The sequence below is a fragment of the Nerophis lumbriciformis genome, linkage group LG32, assembly GCF_033978685.3.
Source record: "Nerophis lumbriciformis linkage group LG32, RoL_Nlum_v2.1, whole genome shotgun sequence".
Classification (NCBI taxonomy): domain Eukaryota; kingdom Metazoa; phylum Chordata; class Actinopteri; order Syngnathiformes; family Syngnathidae; genus Nerophis; species Nerophis lumbriciformis.
In genome coordinates this window covers 29,475,120-29,488,032 of record NC_084579.2, presented here as the reverse complement: position 1 = coordinate 29,488,032, position 12,913 = coordinate 29,475,120, and the positions used below count along the sequence as shown (strand labels likewise).

The following is a 12,913-nucleotide window of genomic DNA, read 5'->3' as shown; positions in this document are numbered from 1 at the left end:
CCACTTTTTTTGTCAGTGTTCCTCAGAGTGCTCACATTCCTGGTTAGTTTTTATTACAACATTGTAGTGTTGTCCCGATACCGATATTTGTTTACCGGTATACCGGTATCAAAATGATTTCAATAATTTTTGGTACTTTGCTAAATAAAAGGAGACAACAAAAAATGGCATTATTGGCTTTATTTTAACAAAAAATCTTACGGTTCAGTAAACATGTGTTTCTTACTGAAAGATTGTCCTTAAATAAAATAGTGAACATACAAGACAACTTGTCTTTTAGTAGTAAGTAAGCAAACAAAGGCTCCTAATTTAGCTTCTGACATATGCAGCAGTGACGTGCGGTGAGGTTCATGGCTGGTGAGGCACTGACTTCATCACAGTCAGATTTACAAACATATGAACCCTAAAGAGTATCTTATTCACCATTTGATTGGCAGCAGTTAACGGGTTATGTTTAAAAGCTCATACCAGCATTTTTCCCTGCTTGGCACTCAGCATCAAGGGTTGGAATTGGGGGTTAAATCACCAAAAATTATTACCGGGCGCGGCACCGCTGCTTCCCACTGCTCCCCTCACCTCCCAGGGGGTGATCAAGGGATGGGTCAAATGCAGAGGACAAATTTCATTACACCTAGTGTGTGTGTGACAATCATTGGTACTTTAACTTAACTTTAACTTTACACATACAAACTGTAGCACACAAAAAAGCACATTTAATTAAAAAAACGTTATTATGGTCTTACCTTTACGGAGATGGAGATTTCAAGTTCCAACAGGACTTGGCGCCTGCACACAGCGCAAAATCTACCCGTGCCTGGTTTACGGACCATGGTATTTCTGTTCTAAATTGGCCCGCCAACTCCCCTGACCTTAGCCCCATAGAAAATCTGTGGGGTATTGTGAAAAGGAAGATGCAGAATGCCAGACCCAAAAACGCAGAAGAGTTGAAGGCCACTATCAGAGCAACCTGGGCTCTCATAACACCTGAGCAGTGCCAGAAACTCATCGACTCCATGCCACGCCGCATTAACGCAGTAATTGAGGCAAAAGGAGCTCCAACCAAGTATTGAGTATTGTACATGCTCATATTTTTCATTTTCATACTTTTCAGTTGGCCAACATTTCTAAAAATCCCTTTTTTGTATTAGCCTTAAGTAATATTCTAATTTTGTGACACACGGAATTTTGGATTTTCATTTGTTGCCACTTCAAATCATCAAAATTAAATGAAATAAACATTTGAATGCATCAGTCTGTGTGCAATGAATAAATATAATGTACAAGTTACACCTTTTGAATGCAATTACTGAAATAAATCAAGTTTTTCAAAATATTCTAATTTACTGGCTTTTACCTGTATAAGTCGCACTGGAGTATAAGTCGCATTTTTTTGGGGAAATGTATTTGATAAAACCCAACACCAAGAATAGACATTTGAAAGGCAATTTAAAATAAATAAAGAATAGTGAACAACAGGCTGAATAAGTGTACGTTATATGAGGCATAAATAACCAACTGGTATGTTAACGTAACATATTATGGTAAGAGTCATTCAAAAAACTATAACATATAGAACATGCTATACGTTTACCAAACAATCTGTCACTCCTAATCGCTAAATCCCATGAAATCTTATACGTCTTGTCTCTTACGTGAATGAGCTAAATAATATTTGATATTTTACGGTAATGTGTTAATAATTTCACACATAAGTCGCTCCTGAGTATAAGTCGCACCCCCGGCCAAAATATTTAAAAAAACTGCGACTTATAGTCCGAAAAATACGGTAGTTACAGATCATACATTGGTCATATTCAAAGTCCTCATGTGTCCAGGGACATATTTCCTGGGATGTGTTGGACCAGTACTTTTCAGAGGCGGTATAGTACCGAATATGATTCATTAGTATCCCGGTACTATACTAATACCGGTATACCGTACAACCCTAGTGCAAATACAGCCGTTAATTGGTTTAGGACATGACTGCGATAAATGGATTTCTGCGAAGAAGGAGTATTTTTAATAAATCCAATATTTTCATATTTGGAGCACAAAAAACAGTTTACAACCTTCTAAATATGCTTTTTAACATACTTAGAGCCCTATAAATATGAAATGATACCCATATAGTCATCTTTACACTCGTTTAGAGTAGCCTGGAGTGTGTTCTTCTGTAGATTACAGTACACACCGGTAGCCCGGAGGATCCTCCAAACGTCATTGCCGTAACCATCACCCGGCCACTACAACACGGCCACCCCCCTGGAAATACTTTGTCTCATCCTTGCTAATTCCTCTAAGTTAGAACTGGGTTTTCATGTGCTGAAACCATCGGCGTGTGGAAAAAAAAGAAGAAAAAAAACTTGGTTAAGTTGACACTTGCAGCTAAGATCATTAGCCATGTTGTTAGAGAGTAAATAGGGAGACTTCACTTAAAAATGTAGAACTGAAGAAGAGTTTTAAATGAAAGGTGAAATGTTTTCAAGGAACAAGAAGAGTCCAGTTGCCTCAATTTAACTTTATGACTCGGATGTCGGAGAATGTACACAGCCTTATTATGATTTATTTTTTATTTTTTAAACACTTTATTTTGATTTACATTACATGTAAAAGACCTACAGTATCTTTAAGTGTTTTGTTTTTTTGGTCTGCTTCCCAAAGCGGTTTGTTTTTGAGAGGCGGAGTTGTTAGATGCAAATGAACCCCTCCTCACCACGGCCCCTCACACTGCGACAGCCTTGTTTTGTAGTTGTTATTTTTGTTTTTCTCTGACTTTTACGGCAGTGTTTTTCAACCACTGTGCCGTGGCACACTAGTGTGCCATGAGATACAGTCTGATGTGCCGTGGGAGATGATCTAATTTCACCTACAAACCCCGTTTCCATATGAGTTGGGAAATTGTCTTAGATGTAAATATAAACGGAATACAATGATTTGCAAATCATTTTCAACCCATATTCAGTTGAATATGCTACAAAGACAACATATTTGATGTTCAAACTGATAAACATTTTTTTTTGCAAATAATCATTAACTTTAGAATTTGATGCCAGCAACACGTGACAAAGAAGTTGGGAAAGGTGGCAAAAAATACTGATAAAGTTGAGGAATGCTCATCAAACACTTATTTGGAACATCGCACAGGTGGGTAGGCTAATTGGGAACAGGTGGGTGCCATGATTGGGTATAAAAACAGCTTCCCAAAAAAAGCGCAGTCTTTCACAAGAAAGGATGGGGCGAGGTACACCCCTTTGTCCACAACTGCGTGAGCAAATAGTCAAACAGTTTAAGAACAACGTTTCTCAAAGTGCAATTGCAAGAAATTTAGGGATTTCAACATCTACGGTCCATAATATCATCAAAAGGTTCAGAGAATCTGGAGAAATCACTCCACCTAAGCGGCATGGCCGGAAACCAACATTGAATGACAGTGACCTTCGATCCCTCAGACGGCACTGTATCAAAAACCGACATCAATCTCTAAAGGATATCACCACATGGGCTCAGGAACACTTCATTTTTATTTTATTTTTTTAATTTTTTGTCCTGTCCAGCTTCTCAGGCAAATCATATAGTTGATGTAGATGCCCATGTCGACTGTTCAGATTTACTTTACAAAAGAGAAGTGTAGGATACTTCTCTTGCAGTGACGTGCGGGTGAGGTTCATGACTGGTGAGGCACTGACTTCATCACAGTCAGATTTACAAACATATGAACCCTAAAGAGTATCTTATTCACCATTTGATTGGCAGCAGTTAACGGGTTATGTTTAAAAGCTCATATCAGCATTCTTCCCTGCTTGGCACTCAGCATCAAGGCTTGGAATTGGGGGTTAAATCACCAACAATTATTCCCGGGCGCGGCGCCGCTGCTGCCCACTGCTCCCCTCACATCCCAGGGGGTGATCAAGGGGATGGGTCAAATGCAGAGGACAAATTTCACCACATCTAGTGTGTGTGACAATCATTGGTACTTTAACTCATTGGCGTTGTTAGGCCTATTTTAGGGGGGCTCAAGCCCCCCTAAAATATTCTTAAGCCCCCCTAAATAATTTGGTGTTTTTTTGTTTTTTTTTACAAATAAATGCAGACATATTCATTATAAAGTGGCCCAAATATGAGTTTAAATAAATAATCATAAAACCTGTTATTATTCACTCAGTTTCCCCTCACTTCGTAGTGTAAGGTAGAGAGCCCCTTTCGTGCGTCGGTATCCAATCCATTCCACTTGTTCATATAGAAAATGCCCACATCACTCAAATTCCAGCCCACATTTTCTCTGCGACCTTGCTTGCGGTCCTGCAGGTGTACGAAGCACATTATCTTCCTTTACAATGAGTGAAGCTGCACAAAACCTTGTGTGTGCAATTGTAAATCATTTATTTTTTAAGTTTTGTGTTTCTTGTAGAATCTATATAAAGTAATATACATAAGCCTATTGTTAAAATAATGAAAAAAACATCATTAAATATATTTGTTTTATTGTATTGTTACATTAATAGCTGTTTTATTATTATAGGATGGCTTGTTAAACATTTAATAGGATTTTCAGAGGCAGGAAAAACCAAGACATTTAATATAAAATGTAAAATGAATAAATACATAAAAAGAAAAAGAAAATATATGGTTAAAAGCCATCGTCCCGGGGAGCATTTCATTTCGTCCCGTGCATTTTTTTAAAATAATAATAATAACAATGAATAATTTCTAAGTCTTTGTTAGCCGTTTGTGAAGTTTTGTGCTCGTGCGTAACATTCGCTCGCATCCTGTGCATCTCCTGGGGGCAAAGCCCCCCCTGTCCTTAAAAGCTAGTGACGCCCCTGCTTTAACTTAACTTTAACTTTACACATACAAACTGTAGCACACAAAAAAGCACATTTAATAAAAAAAAAACTTTATTATGGTCTTACCTTTACTTATAAGTGCGGGAACAGTGGTGTTCGTGTTGGAGGAGTTGTGAATGAATGAAATATGAAATCCGTGCTGCAGTCTGCAGGTGTACCTAATGTTGTGTCCCAGCAGTCGTTCACGTAAGGCTCCTCCGGCGCGAGCAATGTTGTTTTTGCACTTTTTGGCTTCTTGTTAAGTTACTTTTTTTGGGTGGATTCGGTCTTGCACGTGGAGGGTTTGGGTGTGGGCTTTGGTTGGTGTGGCGCTCTCGTCGGGCGGTGCAGTCTGCGGCGAAGGTGCCTTAACCAGCACCAGGAGGCGGGGTTACGCAAGCCTCAGCCAGTGCGTCTTCGCAGCAGTTTTATGATCGCTCAGCACAAGAAATACTTTACACACATACAGTTGTTGACAAAATACACTGTACATTATATACCTCAGCTAACTAAACTATGGAAATGTATAATATAATTCATATAGCAATACGGTCTCACTGCACAGCAGACCAGCAGTTAGCCGAGTCCGCAATCCATGTTGCGGCACTGAGTGACGTGCCTCAACTGGCTGCTGTTCACCGCACCGTCTCTTCTCAGTATTTGAACGGCAAATGTGAAAATTCAGCGATTTTGAATAAAAATAATCTAAAACTGGTGAAGTTAAATGGAAAATAACGTTATAGTATAATCACTGGATACATATAACAATTTAATTATTTTTTTTTCTTTTTAAATTTTTTTTCTTTCCATGATGGCAGGTGAGGCCCCGCTTCACCTGCCTCTAGTGACCGCACGTCACTGTTCTCTTGTTGCCTTACTTGTATTTGACTTTATTAAATGTATTTATATTATCATTTGGTGCAGCCGGGCAGGAGGGGATAGAAAGAGAAAAAAAAGAAGACAGAGGGGGAAATTGTGGGGAAAAGAGGGGGATTAGACAGAGAGACAAAAACAACAACAGCAAACACAACAACAACAACAACAATAGAGCAATATCAGCAAATACAACATGTACAAATATGATGGTAAAAGTAATAGCAAATAAGCAGTTAGCGAAAATAAAAAATAATAAAGAAATGACAATGAGCATTATTACACTACAGATGGAGCAATACAAATACCAATAGAAATAGCGCTATTAATAATGAACAATACCAATACTTTACCTTTATTCAGGAACACTTCAGAAAACCACTGTCACTAAATACAGTTCTTCGCTACATCTATAAGTGCAAGTTAAAGCTTTACTATGCAAAGCGAAAGCCATTTATCAACAACATCCAGAAACGGCGCCGGCTTCTCTGGGCCCGAGATCATCTAAGATGGACTCATGCAAAGTGGAAAAGTGTTCTGTGGTCTGACGAGTCCACATTTCAAATTGTTTTTGGAAATATTCAACATCGTGTCATCCGGACCAAAGGGGAAGCAAACCATCCAGACTGTTATTGGTGCAAAGTTCAAAAGCCAGCATCTGTGATGGTATGGAGGTGCATTAGTGCCCAAGACCTGGGTAACTTACACATGTGTGAAGGCACCATTAATGCTGAAAGGTTCATACAGGTTTTGGAACAACATATGCTGCCATCTAAGCGCCGTCTTTTTCATGGACGCCCTTGCTTATTTCAGCAAGACAATGCCAAGCCACATTCAGCACGTGTTACAACAGCGTAGCTTGATAAAAAAAGAGTGCGGGTACTTTCCTGGCCCGCCTGCAGTCCAGACCTGTCTCCCATCGAAAATGTGTGGCGCATTATGAAACGTAAAATACGACAGCGGAGACCTCGGACTGTTGAACGACTGAAGCTCTACATAAAACAAGAATGGGAAATAATTCCACTTTCAAAGCTTCAACAATTAGTTTCTTCAGTTCCCAATCGTTTATTGAGTGTTGTTAAAAGAAAAGATGATGTAACACAGTGGTGAACATGCCCTTTCCCAACTACTTTGGCACGTGTTGCAGCCATGAAATTCTAAGTTAATTATTATTTGCAAAAAAAAAAATAAAGTTTGAGTTTGAATATCAAATATCTTGTCTTTGTAGTGCATTCAATTAAATATGGGTTGAAAATGATTTGCAAATCATTGTATTCCGTTTATATTTACATCTAGCACAATTTCCCAACTCATATGGAAACGGGGTTTCTATTTGGGGTGAAATATTTTTTGCAAACCAGTAATTATAGTTTGCAAATTATGTGTCGGTGCTGTCTAGAGATCGGCAGAGTAACTGTGTAATACTCCTCCATATCAGTAGGTGGCAGCAGGTAGCTAATTGCTTTGTAGATGTCGGAAACAGCGGGAGGCGGTGTGCAGGTAAAAAGGTGTCTAATGCTTAAAGAAAAAATAAACAAAAGGTGAGTGCCCCTAAGAAAAGGCATTGAAGCTTAGGGAAGGCTATGCAGAATGAAACTAAAACTGAACTGGCTACAAAGTAAACAAAAACAGAATACTGGACGACAGCAAAGACTTACTGTGGAGCAAAGACGGCGTCCACAATGTACATCCGAACATGACATGACAATCAACAACGTCCCCACAAAGAAGGATAAAAACAACTGAACATTTTTTGATTGCTAAAACAAAGTAGATGCGGGAAATATCGCTCAAAGGAAGACATGAAACTGCGACAGGAAAATACCAACAAAAGAGTAAAAGCCACCAAAATAGGAGCACAAGACAAGAACTAAAACATTACACACAGGAAAACAGCAAACAACTCCAAATAAGTCACGGCGTGATGTGACAGGTTGTGACAGTACACCTACTTTGAGACAAGAGCTATATTGATGCATGCTTGGTTATGGTTTAAAGTCATATCCAACAATTGCGACAATGACATTTTACCGTCAACTAAGTTTAGTTTTTTAATGATTTCTGCTGGTGGTGTGCCTTTGGATTTTTTCAACGCAAAAAATGTACCTTGGCTCAAAAAAGGTTGAAAAACACTGTTTTACGGAATATGGGCATTGGTGACCGCCACCAGCCATCTCTTTTGAGTGACACTCAAGGTCTAAGGTTAAACTTCTATCGAGTCCTTCTATCGTGGCGGTATAGCTTGGTTGGTAGAGTGGCCGTGCCAGCAACTTGAGGGTTCCAGGTTCGATCCCCGCTTCCGCCATCCTAGTCACTGCCGTCGTGTCCTTGGGCAAGACACTTTACCCACCTGCTCCCAGTGCCACCCACACTGGTTTAAATGTAACTTAGATATTGGGTTTCACTATGTAAAAGCGCTGTGAGTCACTAGAGAAAAGCGCTATATAAATAGAATTCACTTCACTTATCTCTCCAATGCTAAATCCTGGACATATACATGTGGATATTGACAATACAAGAATTTGTTTTAGTCTGTCATTTTAAAACTGCACTGCTGCTGCTTTGAACACTTGTAAACATATAGACCCGAGCTATCTATACAGTAAGCTACGAGCTACTTCGCTAATGTGATAACAGGTTATAAAACTTAAAAAGTATATATATATATATTTTTTGTCCTGTCCAACTTCTCAAGCAAATCACATAGTTGATGTAGATGCCCATATCGGTTGTACAAATTTACTTTACAAAAGAAAAGTGTGGGATACTTCTCTTGTTGCCTTATTTGTATATGACTTTATTAAATGTATTTATATCATCATTTGGTGCAACCGGGCAGGAGGGGATAGAAAGAGAAAAAAAATAAAGACGGAGGGGGAAATTGTGGGCACAAGAGGGGGATAAGACAGAGAGACAAAAACAACAACAGCAAACACAACAACAACAACAACAACAATAGAGCAACATCAGCAAATACAATATGTACTACTATGTACTAATACAGAAATGACAATGAGCATTATTACACTACAAATGGAGCAATACAAATACCAATAGAAATAGCACTACTGATAATGAATAATAACAATAATTTACTTCTATTATCAACAATACATATATGTAATGTTGGGCTGCAACAACTAATTAAATCGATTAAAATCGATTATAAAAATAGTTGGCGATTAATTTAGTCATCGATTCGTTGGATCTATGCTATGCGCATGCGCAGAGGCAATTTTTTTAATATATTTTTTTATTTTTTATAAACCTTTATTTATAAACTGCAACATGTACAAACAGCTGAGAAACAATAATCAAAATAAGTATGGTGCCAGTATGCTGTTTTTTTTCCCAATAAAATACTGGAAAGGATAGAAATGTAGTTTGTCTCTTTTATCCGATTATTAATCGAAGTAATAATCGACAGATTAATCGATTATCAAATTAATCGTTAGTTGCAGCCCTAATGTAATGATAACTTGAAATACAAAAGAAAGCAGATAAATGGAGGTGTAGAAAGTGAAGCCAGCTATATTAACCTTGTAGATTGTTATAGTAAAAATAGGTTAAGCTTTGTCAGTGTGCCATGTGTTACCCAGTTTACCCTAAAGCAACAACGTTAATATATGTTTGATGAAACGTGAAACAGGTTATAATACTAACTGCTCCATTGCCAAACACAGTAGACACTGATCCAATAAAAGCAGTTTTCGGAAAATCCATCTTTGTTTTGATGGAAGACGCTGACACTATTGTCTTACAGTAGAATGCTAAACTGGCTACACAACAAATCGAGCTAACATTGCCAAAGTATCAGTCACATATTTTGTAACCTACTGTTGTTACTTATTGTTTCATTGTCTCCTCCATTGCCGTATATAGGAGTCCCCAAGCCCGCCATTAAAAGCAGTTAATCGGAAACTCCACTTTGCGAAGGTTTGTGGTTAGTGAAGTAGGACTCTTCTTGGCACAGACTCGGAGTGACTTCTTCACAATTGAAGGCACATTACCACGAATTAGAAAAGTTCAAAGGAAGGCTCTTCTTACTTCAGATGAAGCTGAACGTTTGTGTAGTGACTAGAGCTGGTTATGCTCATTTCTACCATATATTGGTAATCTGCTGACGACACATCTACCAACAACAAGGCAAACTCCAAATGGACCGTTTTTAGGAAGTTTGAAGGAAGGCAAGATTGTTTTATAAGTATCTCTGCAATGCCTCCGCGGTTTGATTTCAAATTTTCGGAACTTACGCAGAACCCAAATACACTACAACTGGTACCAATAGGTAAGAAAATGTGTTTTTGCATAATAGGACCCCTTTAAAACAGCAGAGCACTCCTGTCATTTAGAGGATCTTTGACCGTTGTAAATATACAAAACCCCAAAAGCAGTGAAGTTGGCACGTTGTGTAAACCGTAAATAAAAACAGAATACAATGATTTGCAAATCCTTTTCAACCTATATTCAATTGAATAGACTGCAAATACAAGATACTAAACATTCGAACTGGCAAACGTTGTTATTTTTTGCAAATATTAGCTCATTTGGAATTTGATGCCTGCAACATGTTTCAAAAAAGCTGGCACAAGTGGAAAAAAAGACTAAGAACGTTAAAAATGTTCATCAAACACTTATTTGGAACACCCCACAGGTGAACAGGCTAATTGGGAACAGGTGGGTGCCATGATTGGGTATAAAAGCAGCTTCCATGAAATGCTCAGTCATTCACAAACAAGGATGGGGCGAGGGTCACCACTTTGTGAACAAATGCGTGAGCAAATTGTCGAACAGTTTAAGAACAACTTTTCTCAATGAGCTATTGCAAGGAAATTAGGGGTTTTACCATCTACGGTCTGTAATATCATCAGAAGGTTCAGAGAATCTGGAGAAATCACTGCATGTAAGCGATGATACTATGGACCTTCGATCCCTCAGGCGGGACTACATCAAAAAGGGACATCAGTGTGTAAAGGATATCACCACTCAGGAACACTTCAGAAAACCACTGTCAGTAACAACAGTTCATTGCTACATCTGTAAGTGCAAGTTAAAACTGTCCTATGCAAAGCGAAAGCCATTTATCAACAACACCCAGAAACGCCGCCGGCTTCATCTAAGATGGACTGATACAAAGTGTAAAAGTGTTCTGTGGTTAGACGAGTCCACATTTCAAATTGTTTTTGGAAACTATGGACGTTGTGTCCTCCGGAACAAAGAGGAAAAGAACCATCCGGGTTGTTATAGGCGCAAAGTTCAAAAGCCAGTATCTATAATGGTATGGGGGTGTATTAGTGCCCAAGGCATGGGTAACTTACACATCTGTGAAGGCACCATTAATGCTGAAAGGTACATGCAGGTTTTGGAGTAACATTTGTTGCCATCCAAGCAGCGTCTTTTTCATGGACGCCCCTGCTTATTTGAGCAAGACAATGCCAAGCCACGTGTTACAACAGTGTGTGGCTTCATAGTAAAAGAGTGCAGGTACTAGACTGGCCTGCCTGTAGTCCAGACCTGTCTCCCATTGAAACTGTGTGGCGCATTATGAAGCCTAAAATACCACAACGGAGACCCCCGGACTGTTGAACAACTTAAGCTGTACATCAAGCAAGAATCGGAAATAATTCCACCTGAAAAGCTTAAAAAATTGGTCTCCTCAGTTCCCAAACGTTTACTGAGTGTTGTTAAAAGGAAAGACCATGTAACACAGTGGTAAAAATGCCCCTGTGCCAACTTTTTTGCAATGTGTTGCTGCCATTAAATTCTAAGTTAATGATTATTTACAAAAAAAAAATAAGTTCCTCAGTTCGAACATTAAATATCTTGTCTTTGCAGTCTATTCAATTGAATATAGGTTGAAAAGGAATTGCAAATAATTGTATTCTGTTTTTATTTACAATTTACACAATGTGCCAACTTCACTGGTTTTGGTCTTTGTATATATATATATATATGTATATATATATATATATATATATATATAAATAAATTACTTTGGTGAAGTGAAAACGTGAAGGTATGGCAAGCCTTGCATTGACATATGATAATAATGAAGGAAAACAAAAATGCAAATGAATCACTGCTCTCTATTCATTTTAAAATGTCTTCTGTGATAGACAGGTGATTCAACGATGATCATTTTGTATCTCGGGCTGAACTTTGATTCTTTGTGATTTGATGGCGCAGGGCCTCCACACAACGCCACAAAAGCAAGGGAGTTCATCCTGGAGCTCTATAAGATGTTGCACAGGGGCCACCAAAAACATCTCTACATGCACTACACCTGCGCCACGGACACACAACACGCCAAAGCGGTCTTCAAAGACGTCCAGGACATGCTCTTAAATGAGATCTTCAACTAGTCGTCGCACCAACACTCGGAGTGGACATTGAGTGCTGTGTTGAGGCTCACGCCAACTATGAGATGCAGCCCGGCAGTCCCAGGAAAACCTAAATGTACTCCCAAATTGCATTGCTTTGTTTATTACTACCAGTAAACAAACGTGATCGTATTCGCAAGTAAGCGGGTGCTTATGAAGCCAAAACACTGCCAGGAAGATTTGGTATTGAGAAAAAAAATGACATTGTGGAAAAAGTTGTATTGGCACCAAAACAAGTTTTGGCATTCCTCTTCTCAGCATCTATCCATGTTTCCAAACACTTTGAAGGGTTAGTTGAATTGTTACAAAATGCTTCACGTTGTTGTAGTTAGCATACACACTTCTGCTGTTTAAATAAATAATCAACAGTTTATTGTCAATGTTAATGTTTCCCTTCTATTGTTTGTCTGTATGATAAAAAGAATTATTCTTGATAGAAAGAAAAAATATATATTTATCTGGATCTATATCCTTATTCAATTGTAATTCAGGACTACTATGATCTATGCTGCTCAAGGTTTTCAGTTCCATACATTTTTGTCTGTTTCTGTATGAATGTAAAGATGAATGTGAGTAAAGATCTTCTTGCCCCCCTCTCCTTCGTGGAAGTGACGGCACAGGTTCGGTGGCCACGGATGAAGCGCCGGCTGTCCAAAGTCCTCTCGCCTGTGCATCGGTTGGGGACGTGTCTGCGCTGCTGACCTGTCTCCGCTCGGATGATCTCCTGCTGGCCCCACTATGGACTGGACTCTCACTATTATGTTAGATCCACTATGGACTGGACTCTCACAATATTATGCTACATCCACTCGACGTCAATTGCACCGGTCGCCCATG

The 12,913-nt window shown here is 38.8% G+C and overlaps 1 protein-coding gene across 1 annotated transcript in view; it reads left to right on the top strand.

Annotated features, from left to right (window-relative positions):
• The window catches only part of LOC133574469 (guanine nucleotide-binding protein subunit alpha-14-like), a 45,391-nt gene extending 32,972 nt beyond the window's left edge, over positions 1-12,419 (top strand). Inside the window, exon 7 of the mRNA XM_061926625.1 lies at positions 11,883-12,419. Within this exon, the coding sequence (XP_061782609.1) occupies positions 11,883-12,058 (176 nt within the window). The 3' untranslated portion in view covers positions 12,059-12,419. The remainder of the gene's footprint in view (positions 1-11,882) is intronic.
• The last annotated feature ends 494 nt before the right edge of the window (positions 12,420-12,913 follow it).